General features: G+C 43.4%; 1 protein-coding gene across 1 annotated transcript; it reads left to right on the top strand.

Annotated features, from left to right (window-relative positions):
- Positions 1–1934: 1934 nt before the first annotated feature.
- Positions 1935–22054, top strand: sf3b3 (splicing factor 3b, subunit 3). The gene is made up of 27 exons (XM_058088145.2): positions 1935–2078; positions 2638–2786; positions 3714–3869; positions 3961–4131; positions 4207–4379; positions 4565–4706; positions 4997–5109; positions 5581–5718; positions 6411–6514; positions 6621–6786; positions 6936–7031; positions 7620–7692; positions 8523–8674; positions 9744–9899; positions 9999–10154; positions 11331–11474; positions 11567–11689; positions 11771–11925; positions 12023–12197; positions 13027–13232; positions 14191–14347; positions 15367–15492; positions 15626–15838; positions 15964–16062; positions 20298–20441; positions 21381–21485; positions 21575–22054. Exons 2-27 carry the CDS (start codon positions 2717–2719, stop codon positions 21713–21715), a joined length of 3654 nt encoding a protein of 1217 aa, XP_057944128.1. The 5' UTR covers positions 1935–2078; positions 2638–2716; the 3' UTR covers positions 21716–22054.
- Positions 22055–22975: the final 921 nt, after the last annotated feature.

The following is a 22975-nucleotide window of genomic DNA, read 5'->3' as shown; positions in this document are numbered from 1 at the left end:
ATTACGCAGTTTATTGCATGATTATTGCACAGTTTATTGCACAGTTTATGCTTATTGCACTGTCAAGCAGAGCATGCCAGACAGAGGATGAGCAAGTGCGTTTTTCACCGCTTGTGCAATAAGCATAAACTGTGCAAATAATCATGCAATAAACTGTGCAATAATCATGCAAACGAGCGTTTCGCAGCGCCCGCCGACGTCGTGCAAGTTCGGCACGTTTATCCATGCGGCCAGCTTGTCTTAACCGTCGCCTTTAAAACAAGAACGCCGTTGCGTCAACAAAATAAGGGCGTCCTAAAAAAATATTTAGCGTTTTTAAATCTCTGGTTTTTGAATCGTATCGTAACCCGTGTAGCCGGATGTGAGTCCAACCGTCTGTCACCAGGATATTTACAACCACGAGGCTAACATTGGGCACTTATACGTCTAGCTCATCAGCTAAAAGCCCCTAACCTGTCATCTCCTTTTCCGCTTTAACGCTGCTCCTCAGGCATCAGGGATTTAGTTCCAATATTTAGATGGTAGAAACCCAGTGGGTGGGGGGGGGCGCACTGGTGTCCAGTACAAGCCAACACAAGGGGATCTCTGTGGTCAATCACTCCTAATCAACGTGAAGCATAGAATCAAATAAACCAGACCATGCACTGCTACAAATGACCACGTGATGCACCTAATTAGCTTTATTAGCATAACCCAACACGTATTTTTCATTTATAACATTGTAATAATTAACAATAACACATCAAGGGGGGGTGGAGAAATAAACCTCACCCCTGCCTGCTTCCAATCTAACCCACCATTAATAGAAATAAAGAATAAAAAGCATGTTAATAAAAAAAAATGGCTCACCTTACCGTAGCAGGTGTTTCTTTTTAGCCGGGGAACCCCGAAACAAGCGTCGTCTTCACGGGTGTCTGTCTTGATGGCAAGCGGTCACACGCTCTGAATGTAAATGTGTTTTTTCTCCCCCCCCTCCTCTCAATTCCTGAACGTGCTGATGAATTTAGATAAACCTCGCTTGAATGGAGGAGAGGATGTTGAAAAAAAAAAGAGTCCGAGTCCGACCTAGCCACACAAAGACATCCGGTCCCAGATGTCAGGAGGGATCCAGTCCACCCCACCAGCCTCCTGGATTGACGGTTGACTTTAGAGGAGAACGAGACGCTTCCAGTAGCCGCCACTCACAGTCCAAGCAGGCGGGGGTGCCCGTACGGTTGTATTCCCTCCGAGGAAGGCGTCACTTTGATGGAATAACGGCTCCTCCGTGCATACGCTCCATCACATACACACGCACACCAGCACCGCTGTTAAGCTAGCGTCAATGTGTCACTTCCGGTTTGGGATTTTCAAAATCAAACGGGATGCAAAATAGAAGCGCGGATCAAATTGTTTCACTGTATAGTTTCACTATAAGCAGTAATGGGCAAATTAGTTGAAGAAGTAAGGAATTAAAGTTACTAGTAACTAACTTTTAACAGTGAAAGTAATTACTGTGTTACTATTTTAGAAAAACATTAAATGTGTAAAGGAATTCGGATTTAGTTTTGTCACGTGGGAGAGTCGGTTCTTTAGATTATGGCTAAGGGCCGAGCTCATGACAGATACAGTGATATATTCATATGTTAAAACAATAATGTAAGCATATAAACAAAATATTTTTTATTACATACAGATAAACAAAACGATTGGCTTGCTATAAACTGAAATTATACAATGTGTTTTTTTAAACGCTGACCAGTAGTCTGTATCCTGTTAATATGTTGCATTCCACTGGGATATTTGTTTATCTATTTAATAATTGTAACATTTGTAATAAGCAAAATTAAAATCACGAGTTACTGAAGTAACCATGCGCTAGTTAATGGTCTTTGTTGACATCTGCCGGAATTTTTTTGTTACTACAGAATTTCGTATTTCTTTCAGGCATTGTTTTCGCCAGCTCATATGACGCAGTAAAAGTTGTGCAAGGACCCCAACAAACGGCGGTACGTCGTCGGCTTCCCGGAGCTGTAAGGATCCATTGAATGTTACAGCGATTCTATCAGCCTAAAATCATCATCATCCTAATTCACACAGCGGTAAATATGATATTTTACAAATGTACTGTTTGTCTGTTATCGAACGCATATTATATATGCGCCAAATGTGCCGATTTGTGGTAAGATGGACGATAAATAGCGAACACATCCGACAAAAGTAGCGCTTTGTATGAATGGGCTTACGCTATGTAGTTTCTAGTAGATGTGTGGTACAGGCTTTAAATGTGTCCCTGTTGTCAGGGGACGATAACTGGTAACCTTTAGCAACAGTTGCTCTCATTAAACCTTAAAAAGTTTGAATAATTGTGCATTATAAATGCATTTTTACTTCTTTAACACCAAGTTCGCTTGGCTAAGCTAGCAGTTTAGACTTACTGCTACGCTAACAACAGTAGTGCAGTACTTGCTATTGGTGTTATGTTAGTTTCCATGTAAAAAAAAAACACAGCAATACAAAGTACTGTTTCTATGCATGTACTCCTATACGTCATTTTTATTAGCTCTGAGCTTATAGGTAATATCTCTGCAACACATTATTGATTACTGCACAGTATTATTGAATGTAAACACCAATCTGCCTTTCTCCATGTCTCTCTAGATTGAGCTGGTGAGCCAAGTGTGCGTTTGAGCCCCCCACCCGGAGAGGCTTGTGGGGAAGCCACGGCGAATATTCAGCCATGTTTCTGTACAACATCACTCTGCAGCGTGCCACTGGCATCACGCACGCCATCCATGGAAACTTCTCAGGTGAGTTTACCTAACACTTGTTTCTACGCCATTGGCTTAGGTTCTGTTTTTGTTTGTGTTTAACTTCCTGTTCACATTTTTGAGTAGGTATTCTACATTGGTACAACATTTAACAAGAATCGGCCCTTTGAATCAGACATCGCCTGTGTAAATTGGCTATAGCTATTCACTATAACGGTCATGCATATTTGCCAAGATTTCTGTGGGAAAGAGCCAATAGAGCAAAACAAGAAAATATGTCCTTGTTGAAATTGGGGGGAAATTGTCGGCTGTAATCATATTATAACAAAGCTTGCCATGGGTATGCAGGCTCTGTTTCATCTGGATTGGATCTTGGATTTATTGTTGAAAATCACATTGGTTTAGTTGTAAAAAAAAAAAAAAAAAATCAATTCTGATTGGATTAACTTGCTGCTTGCTTATGTTGGATCCTAACATATGGAAGTGAGGTCAAGTTTCCTCATAAAAGGAATGACATCAATATTATCCCAAGGCCAAGTTTGCTCTGTACTCTATAAACTCAGTTTCCTTTCAACTATACGCCACAAAAATACACATTCAACACTTGGTTTTGATAAAAAAAAATTTTTATGTAATCCAAAGGCTTATTGCTCTCCTATGTTTTTCACAAATCTAAATCTGTGTTACCATGCACTCAAAATATATATGTTGATTAGACGGCAAAGGTTATTGGCATTAGGTTGGCCACTCCAAAGCGTGGGGCCCGCACACCATACACATCATACATGTTGCATCATCTTCTACTGAAATTAACATCACACAAATCAGTGAGATTAGAGTTAATCTGCGTTGCTAACATAACGTTAGCTGTGTGGTGGTGTAGCCTTCTCTTCGCTCCGGCTACCGTCCGATGTGTGGCACTTGTGAGAACCGATGTGAGAACCCCTTTCTGGTATTTCTTTTTAGGAACAAAAATGCAGGAGATCGTCGTTTCCAGGGGAAAGATCCTGGAGTTGCTGAGGCCCGATGCCAACACGGGAAAGGTGCACACGCTGCTCACGGTGGAGGTGTTTGGCATCGTGCGTTCGTTAATGGCCTTCCGCTTGACCGGAGGAACCAAAGGTAGATCTCCCGCCCTCTGAGATGCCATCCCCTCTGCCGTGTTCGAACCTCACTGCCGCTTCAATTTCCATGGCTCGTTTGTGGTTTGTAGATTACATCGTCGTCGGGAGTGACAGCGGCCGCATCGTTATATTGGAATACCACCCGTCCAAAAACATGTTTGAGAAGATCCACCAGGAAACGTTCGGGAAGAGTGGCTGTCGCCGCATTGTCCCGGGACAGTTTCTGGCAGTTGACCCCAAAGGCAGAGCCGTCATGATTGGTATGTTGATTAAAAGTTACCGCCGTTATGTTCAACCTCACATTAACTTAAGGTGCCCCCCCCGTCCCTGTGTAGGAGCAATCGAGAAGCAGAAGTTGGTTTACATTCTGAACAGAGACGCAGCCGCAAGACTGACCATCTCGTCCCCGCTGGAGGCCCACAAAGCCAACACGCTGGTCTACCATGTAGTGGGAGTGGATGTCGGCTTTGAAAATCCCATGTTCGCTTGCCTTGAAATGGACTACGAGGTAGCGTCAAGTCGAGTCATGAAGTTCCACCAAAACCAGCCGTGATGAGTATCATGTCTCTTCTCTGACCTCCACTGGAGAAAGATTCAATATCTCTGAACGCTGGTTCACTATTTTTCCTTGTACTTGTTTGCTTATTCCTAAAAATTAATATCAGCGTTTCTTTTGACAACCAACCTTCCCAGGAAGCTGACAACGACCCGACGGGAGAAGCCGCGGCAAACACGCAACAGACACTCACCTTCTACGAGCTGGACCTCGGCTTGAATCACGTTGTCCGCAAGTACAGCGAAGCTTTGGAAGAACACGGGAACTTCCTTATCACTGGTAAGCAAAGCTTCCGAAATACTTTGGAGCATCGAAACGTCCTCACCGTCATGTGCTCTAACATGTTGATGGATATTTTTTTTGGGAGGGGGGACTTTAGAATGACCAAATGGTAGCACATTTTTATAACTGAAGGACACCTGCAGCAGGGGTGTCCAAAGTACGGCCTGCGGCCTGTTTAGTTTTTGGCCCGTGCCACAATGTAGAATGAAAAGTTCAACCTAAAACCTCATACGAAAAGAATTATTATAAACAACATGTAAATATTTCCTTTATTTATCTTTATTTAGTTCCTGGCGGTTCCGACGGTCCCAGCGGAGTCCTCATCTGCTCCGAGAACTACATCACGTATAAGAATTTTGGAGACCAGCCTGACATCCGCTGTCCAATCCCCCGTCGCAGGGTGAGTCACGCCATCGCTTTCCCCACCGTGTGATGTTTCGTGCAGCCGACACGTCACCTACTCTATGTAGCCCGAAGACCGCTGGGATAGGCTCCGTAGCCATAGAAGGAGGATGCTATGAAAACGAAATGCATTGAATCCGTACACAAGCACTAAGGAAATCAACCCTCAACGCCCAAGCAAGCATTCTGCTGTTTGCTTTCACAGTATTGAACAAATCCTTCAACCTTTAAGTCATCGTCTCTTGCACAAAATTAAATTTTGAGTCCATATGCAAGAAATGTCCTGTAACCGGGCATGCAGACTCCGCTGAACACCTGGACCGATTTCGATTACATCTAGAGCAAACTTCTGATTGGATCCGACAACGTGAACGTGTCTGAAACGTTCTTTGTCCACGCGGCTGTCATAACATGTCCAATGATGCTAAGCTAATAAGGGGAACGCTCAAAATGCTTTTCTTTCCCGTAGAACGACCTGGACGACCCGGAGCGCGGCATGATATTCGTGTGCTCGGCGACTCACAAGACCAAGTCCATGTTCTTCTTCCTGGCCCAGACGGAGCAAGGAGACATTTTCAAGGTCACCTTGGAAACCGATGAAGAAATGGTGAGCGGGTGGTGTCTTCACGTTCACATTTTTGGCGCCAAGAACTATTAAAATTTTTAATCCGATAAATCAGTTTTCAAATTAATTCATCCCCATGTCTGAAATATGCCCATTTTTACTGTATTTTATTGAAATGAATTATGTATATATATTTGTAGCTATTATCAGCACCAAATTAACTGCAAATTTAAATCAAATTGAGATGGCACACATCATCCAGACTTAGCACTATTATGCTAGGTGTCGTCATGTTATCATTGCTAGCATTCGAACATTAGCAATAGATCAAATAAATGTACGACTAATATTTATGGTGTGGAACTATGGCACTTGGTGGACGTTGACGCTCTCTGAGTGCTATTCCTGTTTTTGTTTGAGGTTGCCGAAGTGTCCGCGAATGCATCTCATGGTCAGACAATGAGGAAGCAACTGGAGACGTGTTTAATTAAATATATTGTTAAACTATTATTGACAGTCCAAAAAGTTTGTGTGTCAAAATAGACATTTTTATGGCCGTTATCAATGACTTTTGGTTTTTCACCATTCGCCGGTGGAAGCGAACCCCGGCGAAAAGCAGGGCTTTGCCGTACTAAGGTGTTAATGATTTGAAATGGAATCTTTCAGGCCCCGCAAGCTGAATAAAGTATGTGTTTCTATGCGATAATAAAATCTGTTATGTGTGATATTTGTAGGTGACTGAAATCAGGCTGAAGTATTTTGACACCATCCCCGTGGCGACAGCCATGTGTGTCCTGAAGACTGGCTTCCTGTTTGTGGCTTCGGAATTTGGAAACCAGTAAGTGCCGTTTCCATTCCTCGTCACGCTACCCCCCCACCCCCTCCCAATGAAAACGTTTACCGGCCTCTCATCCTGAAGCTGTGCGATCGATGCTTTCTGTCAGTTACCTTTACCAGATTGCCCACTTGGGCGACGACGACGACGAGCCCGAGTTTTCCTCTGCGATGCCGCTGGAAGAAGGGGACACGTTCTTCTTCCAGCCCCGCCCTCTGAAGAACCTGGTACTGGTAGATGAACAGGAGAACCTGTCTCCCATCATGTCCTGTCAGGTGCGTGTGCATTTAAAGCAGGGCTGCTGACGCAAATAATAGTGTTTTCTGACGTCCTGTTTAAAGGGCGGTGTTTCGGTTTCTCCAAAAGGCCAACCTGGGGAATTACGTTCCTGTTTGCATCCGCTCCTTTTTGTTTTCCACTGTAGATCGCCGATTTGGCAAATGAAGATACGCCGCAGCTTTACGTGGCCTGTGGACGAGGTCCAAAGTCGACGTTAAGGGTCCTCAGACACGGACTTGAGGTAAATGCGTCAAGACGCAAGGATATGCACACGCACGCTTTGTGGCTAAGATGGGAATGAGTGGATTTGATGACTGGATAACAGATTATGATCTGAAACACTGTTGTTACTGCAACACATTAAATATTATTTTCTTTTAATCTCAAACTGGGTGTTTTGATGAATTAAGTAATCAGTCAGTCCCTAGATGGACATTATCAACATGAAGCACACAGTTAGCGGTTTGGCCCGCACCGTAAATGTGAAGATGCATCTCTACATTAGAAGAGAGCGCGTTTGGTTCGGTCTTAAGCCGGAAAAAAGTGCATTTTATCAGCGCACGGCCTGCATCTTTCCCATTGAAATACATGCTATGCAGCGGCAAGGGAATTTTTACGCATAAACGCCTCCAAAAATCACTCAAATATTTGAAGATTTAATCAGGGTAAACATGTTCCATTCCTACAACTCTGATCTCTCTGAAATCTGACCTTTTTATACTTGCACATTGAATTATACACCCACATTAACCACAGAAAACACTCACATTAGAACTAAAACATTGGCTACTAGAATTTAAAACTGCTTTGTGCCTTTTTTTTAAAACAGGTTTCCGAGATGGCCGTGTCCGAGCTGCCCGGTAACCCCAATGCTGTGTGGACCGTACGCAGACACATCGAAGGTACGATTCCAGTATGCTTTCACCCACCCCTTCATTTCCTTAACTCATTAATGCAACCACAATAACGGTGCTGAGCGGTGGAGGAGGTCAAACAACGTGGTGCTTTTTTTAACTTGACACAATAATAATCTGGAAGTGGTTTGTGTTTTACACCAGTTTGGTTTGTTTCCCCCAAACTTTTTCCCCAGTTTAGCAGATTTGTCTTATTTCTGCCAAAGCATGCTGGGAAGTGTCTAGTCTGCCCGTTCGGGATGATTTTGTATATGAAATATTGTAGCTGAACACCGACGTGGTGGCGATCAACAATGCCAGTATCCAAAGGAACAACTACGCCAAAACCAGCATGGTGGTACACGCGCCCCATATGTGTACACTGCATCGTGTTAATGAGAATGCACAGAATGCACACATCAAAGCATAAGAACAGAAATCGCCCAGTTACGAGGTCATTTATCTAGCATATTTCTCCTTCAAGCGTTTTGTGTGTACTGTTTGTGCACATGTGACGCTGGTACAACACAAACAATAAATATGCTCCATTTGAGCATAATCATCGTCCTTGTTCTGCGTTATGAACGGAGCATAATGACACCATTGTATCCCTCTGCCTTTGGCAAACAAGTACTGTAATATATTTCATCTGATAAAATATGACATATAATTGGGACGTGTATGCCCAGAAATGCAGCAAGATTCCAAATAATAAAATAAAGATATATATTGTACATATTTGAGCTTATTTCAGGGAATCAGGGCGTTACCTGCAAACAGCAACACAACTTCCTTTAATTTCATCTAATCGGTGGTTTTCATTTTCTGACTCCCCTTAGATGAATTTGACGCCTACATCATCGTGTCTTTCGTCAACGCTACACTGGTGCTCTCCATCGGGGAGACGGTAGAAGAAGTGACGGATTCTGGTTTCTTGGGAACGACGCCCACTCTCTCCTGCTCACTGCTTGGCGACGATGCCCTCGTTCAGGTGTGTAACATTCACTCGCTTATTTACACGTAGGACGCCAAGAGGTGATGATGCAACTCCACCACAGAAGGGAGCACTTTTGGTGCATTTGAATTGCCACCATTTTATACCACGTCCTGCATCTTTTAATTGTCAAAGAGCTGTGCGGCAACCAGGAAGTGCTTGTGGCATCGTTGTTTGGCAAAATATACATGGTTACATTTGTGTCCGAATGACAGTTATGCTTTCCACAAAAAGCTTTTTGTGGTTGAGAGCTGATATTTTGCTGAAATGTAGCCATGTTCTACTACCTCTCTGGTTCCATCTGAAGCAGTTTAGATGCTCATGACGCCAAAAGTATGTTTTACTGGCAGTGATAGCCGCAACAGATACCATGTCGGTTAGGAATTAGCACTGCATTTTCCTCCTTGAGCGCTAGGCTAGCTGCTGGGGGAGCATTATTAGAGAAATGTGAATTGGTTGGGCATGAAGCTGTTTTACAGCCTGTTTGATTGTATATGTGATCACATGTCAAGGAGACATATTTGCTGGCGGCAGCCCCCGTGCACCCCCACAGTATATTGCCATCGACAGATGTTTATATAACATGTATAATGCTTTTTAAAGCCTTGCGGTTATCGTGGAACAGTGTTTAGAAAACGTGATGTAAACAAAACATGACTTTCTCTGTTCCCGTGTCAACTCTGACATAGTAGTCGACGCAGTTCCCTTGTCAAATTGCGTTTACGCCGTACTTTCGAGCCAAATGCTTCTCGTAGCGGTCATCAGTGAAATGTTCACTGCAAAGAGGGCAATTGCACGCACATTTCTGTCTTAAAACTTCCTCTTTTGGAAAAGAAAAACTTCTGATGTCACTTGGATGTTGTGAACATCCAGCAGCAACACAACCTTTTGCCTTGTGTACACTATTGATGGAAAAAAAATAGACTAAACCAAGTCCGATGATGCACCTCGAAGTGTTTGTTTACTCTGTGTTACCCCGATGACGTCATCGTATCGCACTTACCATTGGTTTGGAAATATCCGACAATGTAAAAAACAGTTCCCAACTAATGTATAATCTGTTTAGGTGTACCCGGACGGCATCCGCCATATCAGAGCAGACAAGCGTGTGAACGAGTGGAAGACTCCTGGCAAAAAGACCATTGTCCGCTGCGCCGTGAACCAGCGGCAAGTGGTTATTGCACTCACGGGCGGCGAGCTGGTCTACTTCGAGATGGACCCGGTAAGAGAAACTATACATCGACGTCATCTGCTTGGAATGCATTGACAAATATATATATTGAATTTTTAATTGACTGCACTTCTCTTTCCATCCCCACAGTCAGGCCAGCTGAATGAGTATACAGAGCGGAAGGAAATGTCCGCCGATGTGGTCTGCATGAGTTTGGCAAACGTTCCCCCAGGTGAACAGCGCTCTCGATTCCTGGCCGTCGGACTGGTTGACAACACCGTTCGAATCATTTCCCTGGATCCTTCGGTATGAGCAAAAGACGTCGTTTTTATTTCACGCACGCTTTGTGACGCTTTTGATATTTACCTGCTAATTCTTGTCCACCACTCTTAGTTTTAGAACATGTTACCTATTTAGCGAAATGGGTCTTTGATGCATCAGGACCAATGTTTTACAAGTACAGTGTTGACATAAAAACACGGACTGCAGTTCTTTCAAGTTTTATGTTGCACATCTCCTGCGTTTTATGAGTACTCTAATGTGTTTGCATAAAACACCGACTGCACTGCTTTCAAGTTTTATGTTGCACATCTCCAAAATACGTTTTTTAGATTGTTCTGAAGTCAAGAGTCAATAAAATATTAAGTGCCTGTCGCTGCTTAAACTGCAACCAGCCCAGGGGGAGTGGGAGTGGGAGTGGGGGGCAACATGAGTGAGAAAATTCTCAGAAACGATCATTTTCACGACACGCTGTGGTTAACGTTTACTATGCAAAGGGCTCATGGCGTACATCGAGTCTTGGCGGTTTTGACTTTAGAGCGCCGCAACAGAGCATGTTTGCCTTTTATTTATTAAACACCATTTCCAATTCCGATATTGACAATTTCTAACAGTATTGCTGCCATTGGCAAATATGTCAGCGTGAGCGAATCAAGTGCTCCCTTTCTGTGACCTGCCGCAAACCATCATAACGTTCCTGGCCTCATTTGTAAACTAACTTGGTGTAGCTCTTGCGCCAGATGCTCTATAAACATTCCGCGTTGAGGGAGAAGAAAACCACATCAAACCTTATCGGCCACCTTAAAATGCCAGCATCGCCAAGGCCCGGGAAAGTGCAGACAGAGACGACCCGGGGGTTAAAGGGTTGTGTGATTTCATCATGGAAATCATGGTGATGGGGGACCAACCCGTTGGCTTTTGTTGGCTAGTAAAGCTCATGGCACCATATTTGTAATGTTAATTAATTGTAGTGAGGTCGTGATACTTGGTAAGAACAAATATGCAGGTACAGTTTTTAAAATCTGGCCTAGTTTGAGTTCTTCTTACCTCCAGGTGTCTACAAACTATCGGTAAATCTAAATTCATAAAATAATTTAACTACTTATTGGTCTTGAGGAGCAGTTTCAGCTGGAAAAATGATGTGGAAAACTTGGAAAACAGCCATTCTCAGGTGGATTAATATCATTGGAATCTGTCTTTCAGGATTGCTTGCAGCCATTGAGTATGCAGGCATTGCCGGCCCAGCCAGAGAGTCTCTGTATTGTTGAAATGGGAGGGGTGGAGAAACAGGATGAACTTGGAGAGAAAGGAACCATGGGCTTCCTCTACCTCAACATAGGACTTCAGGTATTAGGAGTCCTCCACATTGATTTTTTATTGGAGAACGGTTACAGATTCCAGATCAGGTCATTGATCTGTTTTTTGTTTTCCCACGCCAGAATGGTGTGCTGCTGAGGACTGTGCTGGACCCAGTAACCGGTGACCTGTCGGACACCAGAACCCGCTACTTGGGGTCACGACCTGTCAAGCTGTTCAGAGTCAAGATGCAGGGCCAAGATGCTGTATGTTGTAAATGTTCAGAAAAAAAAACCAGAATACAATCCATCAGTCTTAAGAAATGTTCAATCTCTTCTCATGGTCAGGTTCTGGCTATGTCCAGCCGCTCATGGCTTAGCTACTCGTATCAGTCTCGTTTCCATCTGACGCCGCTGTCCTATGAGACGCTCGAGTATGCCTCCGGCTTTGCCTCTGAGCAATGCCCAGAAGGCATCGTGGCCATCTCCACCAACACACTAAGGTATGGATCCGGTACGTTTGAATTGGTTGTCTCCTGTTGACAGCCTTCTTTTCCTCCGCCCCCCCATACATCTCTCTTGTCATCATTTGTCTCACAGAATCTTGGCTTTGGAGAAACTAGGAGCCGTCTTCAACCAGGTGGCGTTTCCCTTGCAGTACACTCCCAGGAAGTTTGTCATCCACCCAGAGACAAACAACCTTATTATGATTGAAACTGACCACAACGCCTACACCGAAGCCACCAAGGCGCAAAGGAAACAGCAGATGGCCGAGGTATGAGGCAGCATTTTAGGTAGACACGGCGTAAAGAAAGTCAAAAGTCGAGCTGATAAACTCACGACAGGTAGCGAGGCAATGATGATGTCATCTCACGGACAATAAGTCAAATCATGGACTTCCAGATTCCGTTTAACACGCAGTATTAGGATGACTTGGCACCTGCTGAATGAATGTTTGTTCATGTGACATGACGAATCAACACTAGTCACTCAATGTGTACACGGAATGCATGGAGGATATAAAATACAGTAATACACTAAATAATACACCATAATAATACTTGTTTTTAATCTTGCAGGATCTTGTGACGCCCCCTGGTGTTTAAATTTGACCGATAGTTCCGTCCTAAATGCCACTAGCATAGCATTAGAAATACCCTTCTCATAAGTCCGTGAAGTTAAAAAAAAATTAGCACTTTAATAGTAATTATTTTTACGGCAACGGTTCTGGCAGGTTGGGCTGTCAGACTCGGGTTTCCTTGTTGGACGTACAGATCGAATAAAATGCGCCGAGCAAAAATTTGATGGCTTTTTTTTGGGGGCTTTCAACCAATTAAAAAGACGAACGCCGTGAACCGTGCCACCGTCCTGCGACATAGTTTTTGCATTCTTCCCGAAAACATAAAAAAAGTCTTGCAAAACAATATGGCTGCAATGTTTCATCATGGTTATAACCAACAGTAGCCTCTTTAATTTTGTAATGACGAGCTAGTTGATCCATCACCTTGTCATCTACCACAAAATGTTACAAACGATGCCGTAAACCAAAGACCACCTGTTGGAGTCGTCCGACATCTTGATCTTTGTTACTCTTGTGCGTTCAGGAAATGGTGGAGGCTGCAGGCGAGGACGAGCGAGAGCTGGCCGCCGAGATGGCAGCCGCGTTCCTCAACGAGAACCTCCCGGAAGCGATCTTCGGTTCGCCGAAAGCTGGAGCCGGGCAGTGGGCATCACTGGTGCGGCTGGTCAACCCCATTCAGGGTCTAACGCTGGACCAAGTGCAGCTGGAGCAGAATGAGGCCGCGTTCAGGTAAACACAGGAACTGTTGATTTCTTTGACAAATGGATGAACACAAGACCTGAGGGCAAGCTGAGGTGTGAACAATTTGATGGGCGTTACGCCAAACATTCTGGCGACATCAATTGCGATTGATCCCGCGCTGCCACCGAGAGAAAACCTGCCTTGCCACTCAGCCACTCCTCCAGAATCCAGGCCTCAGGTTTCAGATGCAGCTGGGACCACCCACCTGATGCATCTACACCCCATGGAGATGCTTGACTACTTGACGTCTGGGTATTAAAATGGTTCCCCTCACTCCTGACATGGCACGATCAAGGATTCCATCTTCAGAAGTGGAACAGGCCATGTGCCCCCTTCAGCCCGTTCCATCAAGCAAAGCTCCCCCAGCTCGGCCTCCACCATCGGCGCCCGCAGCCGTTATTCCCAACCGCGTCAATTCTGTTGTCAAGGACACCGAGGGCCTCTGTTGGTAAACCTCATGTCAGGGAGGAAGTGGTCTCGCCTGAAACACTATAACTACTGTCAAACTGCATCGTTTAGTTAAAAGGACGGACGGTTAGACTATGTGATCAAAGCAACCTAATACACATCCCTTTCAAGAACACACCACCCGGTTCTAGTCTAGCTAATCTGAAACATGCTGTACCCCATGTCAGACCTTTAAGGAACAAATCATGTTTAGTTCATTGTTTTATTTCCTTTTACAATGTTGATTTTGTGTTTTTAGCTGAGACACGGTTGGACAAAAATGCAGCTAATGCTAGTCCTCCTCATTATTCGGGGACACTATATCACCCAATTGTCATTCTGAGTACAGTATGTGTCATTAAAACGTACTTCCATACTTTGTACTACCATTTACAAACCACCACAGATTTTACTCAATCACATTTATTCATTGTGTGCTAACGATGTTTGGTTTGCGACATCCATGACACACACATTCTGTACGTCTCATCTTCCCCAGTGTGGCAGTGTGTCGCTTCCACAACGCCGGGGACGACTGGTACGTCTTGGTGGGAGTGGCCAGAGATATGATCCTCAACCCGAGATCAGTCGGCGGCGGCTTCATCTACACCTACCGTCTCACCGGCGGTGGCGAAAAGCTGGAGTTTGTGCACAAGGTAAAGAGTTGTAATGTGTTAGAAAATAACTGAGAACCACTGCGGTAAACCCCGGCGTGTTCAGACCAAAGACTGGTTCAGCGACTCTTTAGCCCAGGGGTGGGCAAACTTTTTGACTCGTGGGCCGCATTGATATGACAAAATTTACGGGGGGGGCAGACTATATATTTTACACATAACAGTCCACCTGGTATTGTATCTGTAAAATTGTCATGCAATCTGCTATTATTATTTATTATTTTATATTTATATTTAAATATTTAAAAAATAATAAAATATTATAATAATTACAATAAAATTAAAATAATAATTATTATATTATTATTATGTACAATATGCAAATATAACAATAATATATAATATAATAATTAGCAGTTCTAATAATAATTATAATAATCTAATAATAATACCACAGATATGCCATTGCCTCTGATGCATGAAATTATTTTTGAATATTGTAATATTATGGGAAACGACAAAACAAGATAGAGTTGGAATTTTTTGATAATTTTTTGACGTTGGCCAAAAAGTTGTAAGACAAATTACATGAAGAAAATGTTGCCCCTTCTGTACAATCTACAGTCCTTATGTGAGACATGAATAGCTCTCTGTTTTCTGTGCATTGTAAAGATATAAAAACAGATAAAAAGACAAAGCTGAGAATGCACGTAATGTGAAACACATCTGGCCACAAAAAAAAATAAAAAATCCAACTCCAAAGAAGGATGCGATCGGATGAAGAGCAATTGAGCGTCAAACAGTTTTTTTGCTGCCGTTGGCCCCGCTATGGTGTGGTTGGGGTTATTGTGATCAGAATCACATGTCTTGCTCGAGAATTCACTCTTATTATAGCTTAACTGAAAACATCGTGGGCGCTAGGACATTGTGATTAAACCTTGTCCGTATCGCTTTGCTGAAATGCTGATATTTTCCGAATTGAGCCTTAGTAGACCTGTACTCTGGAATAAGTGTCACCAAATACCCGATCCGAGATCCAAATGTCGATGCTTTTGTGACAGACGCCAGTGGAGGATGTGCCGTTGGCCATTGCGCCGTTCCAAGGGCGCGCCCTGGTGGGGGTTGGAAAACTACTGCGAATCTACGACATGGGCAAGAAGAAACTGCTCCGCAAGTGTGAGAACAAGGTGGGTCACGAAATGTTTTCATCAACGCTAATGCTAATGCTACATGAACATCTTCAGCATGATGCACGACTTGGTTGATTGTGTATGGCTGCACCATCTTCATCTTCATCATCTTCTTCTTGCTCGTCGTCAGCATGTTCCCAACCTGGTAACTGGCATCCACACCATCGGCCAGCGTGTCATCGTCTCGGACGTTCAGGAGAGCTTATTCTGGGTCCGCTACCGCCGCAACGAGAACCAGCTCATCATCTTTGCCGACGACACGTGCCCCCGCTGGGTGACGACCGCGTGTCTGTTGGACTACGACACCATGGCCTCCGCCGACAAGTTCGGGAACATTAGCATTGTGAGTACCGACCGTCTTCATGGGGGCTTCATTGTCAGTCTTTTCCAAAACATCACAAGAATGCTGGAGCCTATGAAACTAGAACATACGAGTATTATACAGTATAGCGTTTGCTGTTTTCGCAGGTGCGTCTTCCTCCCAACACAAGCGATGACGTGGATGAAGATCCAACAGGGAATAAAGCTTTATGGGACAGAGGGCTCCTGAATGGAGCCTCACAGAAGGTAAGGATCGTTGACTTAGTCGAGTGCTGTTTTTTGTCCTGATTACGAAGTCGCCACAGACTAGGGTCCCAAATTTTAAAAAGCTGCGAGTACACCTCACAGTCCAAATTGTGCCCCTTTTCTATGCTATGCTACGCTATGCTATGATTCAGGGGGGGCCATTACATGGAAGGTGAGATGCTGGTAGATGGCATAAACGTCACTTTCAGGTGACATTAAGCTCCCCTCCTGATTCGTTCTTGCTCCCTCACAGCGTTTGAAGCGACATACGGTGATGCAACTCTCATCTTCAAAAAGGAAAGAAAGAAAAAACAGTTTCTTAAGCTAATTTATGATGAATTGGAAAAAGTGCCCATTGCCGAAACGTTTGAATAATCATTTTCAGTTCTTCTATATTGACAATGTTTGATGGTAAATGCTAACTTGAACATAATCCATGAAACTGTGTGTCCTAATGAACGCTACGTAGCTATTTTGACTGACGTATTAGCGGTACTCGGGTTATGTACACTACTATTGAGGAATTATATGTAACTAAATTGAATTTGATTACCTGTAAAATTTGAAAACACAGTAAAGTCTCGTTATATCGATATTCTCGGGAGTCTGAAAAAATACCGATATAACCGGACTATCCATATATCCGATCCTGCGCGAACTGCATTAAAAGTGGGCGGATCTTTGATATGGCATGTAATTTTCTCCTTGAGTTCATGGATTGCGTATCTAGCATGCTTTTGTACTACAATAAATTTTGTACTACAGTAAATAAAAATAAACTTACGCTGTAGTGATTACCGGTTACCGGGACATAATTCACCCCGGAACTATCGATAGGGAAGGTGTTGCCACCCGGAGGGGTAGGCGCGAGGGACGGGTGTTTTCCCGCTGTGTGTGCTGCATTCTGGTGGTGGAAGTGTGAAAAATAAAGTTGACAGGAAGCAGCCGTTCGCCGTGTTCTTTTTTGGTATTGAAATCCTTAAGCAAAGATTGATTTAAGCTGCTTTTGTATCGATATAAGCAGACCAAATTGGCTGGCGGGAGATGAAAAGGGCATCGTAGTAACCGGATTATCATAATAACCGTGTATCGTACTATCGATATAAGCAGACCAAATTGGCTGGCGGGAGATGAAAAGGGCATCGTAGTAACCGGATTATCATAATAACCGTGTATTGTACTATCGATATAAGCAGACCAAATTGGCTGGCGGGCGTTGAAAAGGGCATCGTAGTAACCGGATTATCATAATAACCGTGTATCGTACTAACGGAACTAATTATATCATAAAAGACTAGAAATTTGCCGGGAAATGAAAATAGTATCGTAATAAGTAGTAATTCGTTTTAACAGATATCGATATAACGAGACTTTACTGTACTAGTCATTCATTTAGAATAGTTTCAAAGTTTACCGGTTAGATTTTACATGATATCGTTTATAGCAAGAGTTAGATCATTTTGACGGTCGGTTGGCCGTAGTAACCTTACCCGCGTCTTTGCCGCTAGTCACTCACTTGCGATGTTTTTTTTTCCCCCAGACTTGAATGAAAAGCACCGCCACACCGCCGACATAACGCCTACTCCTTGCTTACTTGGCCAGTACGTGGCATCCATCCAGTCTGGAATCGCCTGCCAAAATCTTTTTAATAGATCTATACTCGTTTTTTTATACTCTACATCGACCCTTAAATCAATGATTACAGTTTAGAAGTTGCTAAATGGTGCTCTAGTTTCACGGAAAAAATAAGCCACGATCTTAGCATTCAGTCGCTTCGTTCCACCGAGCTCCTTTTGACTCCATGCATATAGCTATTGGTCATTCATGTTGTTGAGGAAAGAACAGCGCTGCTACCATGTGGCACATAAAGCAATAATATTTTACAGCTCGTTATTCATTCCCGCAGATGTCATTTATAGTTTCTTTTGGCCAAATACTTTTTCCTAATAATGTTCTTACTAAACACATCTGCGTGTTTTGTTATGCGGCTGCACCAAAACCACTAACCTTTTGAGAAGTGCCTGTGGTTTTGCTGTTTGTTTGGTTTTTTTTTTCCCCCTGTCCGTGTGCTTTCAGGGATGCTAACAAAGTCGGCATTGTCGACGCAGCTGCAATGAGAATGCTAATTGGTTCTCAGATTGGTGACAATCGTTATTGATTGGCCGGTTTGTGTTTCTCATCGTGTCACATAATACGTTACGATATTGCAGAACCGTTTATTATACACCACGACTTTCTACAGCCTCTAAAATGTCTTTAGTGTAAGCCTCACATCATCATTCTTGCTAACTGGATAATAAAATACAGGGAGATGTTAGGTGCTTGTCGCTGCCACCTTTTTCAGTTATCGGGGTCGCTTCTGCAACCAGTTAAAGGCGACCTGTTTCCACTTTTCTGACCTATAAATGTTACAACGATGTATTATTCCTATGTTAAACACTCAGTAAACGCAGACATAGATATCCGGAAGTCCTCTGGAACGCTTGGGAGTGGGCGCGCCCAGAGGAAGGTCGAAGTAAATTAAACCGTTTTGGTCAGAAGCAGGAAGTCCATGGAAGTCCAAATGTGGGAGATCTGGAAAGCTTTCTGTTTCTGTTATTGTGTGTAGCTGCTCCACAGGAGTCCACAACTGAGACAAGGAGGGGTTACTGTATAATGAATTGGCATTTATGAACCGCTGTTAACATTGAACTTCAGGTCAGGAACTTTAAAAAAAATAAAATAAAACAATCATTAGCCTGTTTAAACTTTTATGTAGCACCGGTGCATTCCTTAGGAAAAACACTGCAAACCAGGTGTGTCCAAAGTGCGGTTCAGGGGCCACACCCGCTGTGTGTTCTTATGTCTTTAAGTGATCTTAAGTGTTAAGTGTTTATGGATTCATTACTGTTGGAATACTGCGAGGTTTGGAAGGCGTTTTAGGGGTTAATTTGTCATGCCGCGAATTAATCTCATAAATCTGCAATTTTGTTATCAGTCTCGTATCTTCTCTTTGGGGGTACATTTTGTGTCTTTGTCAATTCTTCAAATCTCGCTGCCAGTATGTCAATCTTCTTGATGGTGGTCTTGTTTCTACGCCTCCAGGCTCGCTGGGCTCTGAAAAACATGTTTATATGAAACTTGAGCTTTTATTTTTGTGGTCTCTTGGGATTTGTCACGCGCCCCCCCCCCCCCCCCCCAACACAGTTTGCCCTGACTAAGACATTTCTCCCGGAGATGCAGTCCCTGCTATGTTATTATCGCTCATGTGCAAAATAAGTTGACCGCCCGGGCCGGTTTCCTGACTTTGACCTCTACGACACCTTTAAACCTGCACACCGATAAATTGTCGCCGATTTCCGCAGTTGTCCACAAGACCGGGCACATGGACTTCACAACTTGGTTCCCCACGGAGATCATCCTGTCAAATACGCCGGCGTGTGACCAGAATAGGAACATATAAACCCACGGGGACACCTGAGGTGTTCTTTTAGCAGAAAGACCTGAAGAGCATCCACAGCATCGAACCTGGCCTCGTATCATGGTTGGACTGGCGTGTGAGAGTAAACAGCGTCTTATCTGATATTTTTTTAATCTTCTGCTGGGTTGCCGCACGGGTGCGTCCTCTGCCCTCTTTGGTCTTGGACACTAATGGATGCCTAACTTCATACCCGGCACGGGATATCCTCAAATTTGGGGTGATGATGGAACATTTGGGTCTCGGGTGGATGCTGTATGCAAAAAAAAAAGTTCAGGTTGCTTCCCATTGGGTCCAAATCCGCTGTTCCTAAATGTAGGACCATGAGGAACCCTGGTTCCAGCAGCTACTGCTCTGCTGAATATGTGTATATAATGTCGGTGATGGTGTGATACTGCTGCCTCGGGAAATCATAAAGTCGACCTTGACCGCAAGACGTACTGTACAGAAATAGTTTAACAGAGCCTATAGGGGTGTTATTTCATGTCGACATGAACGATTCAGAAATTTCCCAGCTTTCATAAAGCCACACAAAATGACACGGCGGGTCTGATGTAGGAAGTTGACGCAGCCGAGAAACGGATGTTCCCATGCCGTGAAGTCAAAGTTTGGAGATTCACATGACACATTTTTCCACCACACAAACCGACCCCATTTCTGGTTTTGTCGCGCCGACCACAGAGCAAAAGAAAGCGTAACGCAAAACCCCCCGAATGACTCGCCGTGTGCCGCATCGCTAGTGAGTCAACGTACACAATAAACTTGATGTGCTTTCCAGGCTGATGTGATCGTCAACTACCACGTCGGGGAGACCATCCTGTCGCTCCAGAAAACCACGCTCATCCCCGGAGGCTCCGAGTCCCTGGTCTACACCACCTTGTCTGGAGGGATCGGCATCCTGGTCCCGTTTACTTCGCACGAGGTTATTTCAAAAAACACAGTCTGATTATTTATTCAATTTGGGCATATTTTTTGTGTTAGTTTTTTTTTTTTTACACATAAATTGCCGCAAACTACTGTTCCAGCCTATTTAATGACATTTATCACCTCGTACTTCGGTACGAGGTACATTATTTAAAAAAAAAAAACAACAACTTAAAATGTATTCTGGAAAGCAGGAAGTGAACAAATAATGCTTTTTTGTTTTGAATTTTTAAATTTGTAATTTTGAAAGTACACGGAATCTATTTAATCTAAATTAAAAAAAATTAAACTATATTAGGAAAGCAGGAAGTGAACAAATAATGTTTTTTTTGTTTTGAATTTTTAAATTTGTAATTTTGAAAGTACACGGAATCTATTTAATCTAAATTTTAAAAAAAAATAAACTATATTAGGAACGCAGTAAGTGAACAAACAGTTACATTTGTTCACTTCCTGCTTTTCCTATATTAGGAAAGCAGGAAGTGAACAAATGTTTTTTGTTTTGAATTTTTAAATTTGTAATTTTGAAAGTACACGGAATCTATTTAATCTAAATTAAAAAAAAATAAACTATATTAGGAAAGCAGGAAGTGAACAAACAGTTACATTAGTTCACTTCCTGCTTTCCTAATATAGATTAAGTTTTTTTTTTATTTTAAATTTAATTTAGATTAAATAGATTCCGTGTACTTTCAAAATTACAAAATTTTAAAATAAAAAAAAAACAAAAAAACTATATTAGGAAAGCAGGAAGTGAACAAATGTAACAGTTACTGATTGTAAAAGTACCAGATGAAGGGGTAGGACTTACTAAGCTTTGCTTCTTCCTACTTTTTTTGGACATGTGGAACTGGGAACTGATTATGGGATGCATTCAATTGGAATCTGATGCATGTTCAAATGAAATCAAACCATTCCCATTTGTTTCCTTGTGCAGGACCACGACTTCTTCCAACATTTAGAGATGCACATGCGCTCCGAGTTCCCTCCAATGGGCGGCAGAGACCATCTCAGTTTCAGGTCCTACTACTTCCCAGTCAAGGTCGGTTTGTCATCATGCTTTTATATACCGTCTTCTCACTCCTGCGCTCACACCGTTTCCCGTCCTTTTTTTTTTTTTGGGCTGTGCAGAACGTCATCGACGGCGACCTGTGTGAGCAGTTCAACAGCATGGAGCCTCACAAACAGAAGAGCGTGGCGGAGGAGCTGGACAGGACGCCGCCCGAGGTCTCCAAGAAGCTGGAGGACATTCGTACTCGCTACGCGTTCTAACCGCAAGCGTCGCCTTCACTGCTATAACCCATGTTGACCCCCCCCTCCCGCCTGTCATCAAGGACCAAGCATCATATAATTTAACAGTCAGTAAAACACCCCGCTGCTGGAGTCGCCATGGAGACGTGTCGCTTCAGCACATCTCCATGTAATTAGGGCCACAAACGTTTGTGTGAGGACTGTCCCCACACACACAACACGTGCAAGCTAGCCTGATGTATATAGACCATGACCCTCAAGGGGCTCAACGGCATTTGGTTTCAATCTTTTAACCTATTTACTTGATGCTCAGCTGAGGGTTTTTTAAATCATGATATACAGCAAACGGAAAATGGCCGCCGCCGTATAATGTGACGCCAAACAGCGGTTAAAGTCTAAATAACGTAGGCGGCTCGACACCCACAGTTTGAAAGCGAGGCTTGTTTTTGTCGGCCCTGTGAATTCCCCACCTCAGCCACAAGCGGTTTCTTGTAGAAACAGACCATTTTGTGTGCGATAGGTCTGTGTTGTAAATAAAGTTTTCTACATGACATAATCCTGTCTGTGTGCTTACTGTCCATCATGTGTTCCTTGGATTGGTGCTAAATTATTTGCTTTTTTATGACAGGAAGATGGCCGTGTACACCAGGACTTGTCGCTAAGTGTCCCCCCCCCAGTTGATTCGTATGTGATTATTACATTTTTTTGGTCACCTCATTAAATGTTGTTTTCTTTTTGGCAGGGCTGGATGCTTCGCTTTTAGTTCCTGAGCGGGACGGCACTTACGTCACAGAGGTTAGTCATATTTGCTACATCTTTGCAGTATCCAATATTTAGTAACATGACTGTCCCGCCTTGCTTGGGTCATAGGTCACCACACCTAGTCAGTGGGCGGGGCATTTGCTTACCCGGGCTTTTTTTATTTTACTAAACAGGTAAGAACCAGTATTGCTACACATTACAATGCTAATAATGATGTGGTTATGCTTCAGGGCAGGGTTATGAACCACAAATTTACAATTTATATATATATATATATTAAGGATGCTCCAATTTCCGTTAAAAATCGTGTCATATGTCGATATGTGTTTGGCTAGCACGACTGAATCCCGCCGCTAACCTTCCGTGTCGTGAAGCGTCTTGCATCGTCGAACATCTTTGGCAGTGTCGTCCTCACTTTCCCCCAAAATCAATCAAGTCTGCCGTGTGGAAGCCAACTACCAGCACACGCGAACACCAAAACTATATCCTGCGGGAGTAAAAGGTGTTACTACGGCATTT

The sequence above is a fragment of the Doryrhamphus excisus genome, linkage group LG6 (genome assembly GCF_037039965.1).
Source record: "Doryrhamphus excisus strain RoL-2023G ecotype Guam linkage group LG6, RoL_Dexc_Guam_v1.1, whole genome shotgun sequence".
Taxonomy (NCBI): domain Eukaryota; kingdom Metazoa; phylum Chordata; class Actinopteri; order Syngnathiformes; family Syngnathidae; genus Doryrhamphus; species Doryrhamphus excisus.
Note: the sequence above shows the minus strand (reverse complement) of the source record. Positions and strands in the feature narration are given on the sequence as shown.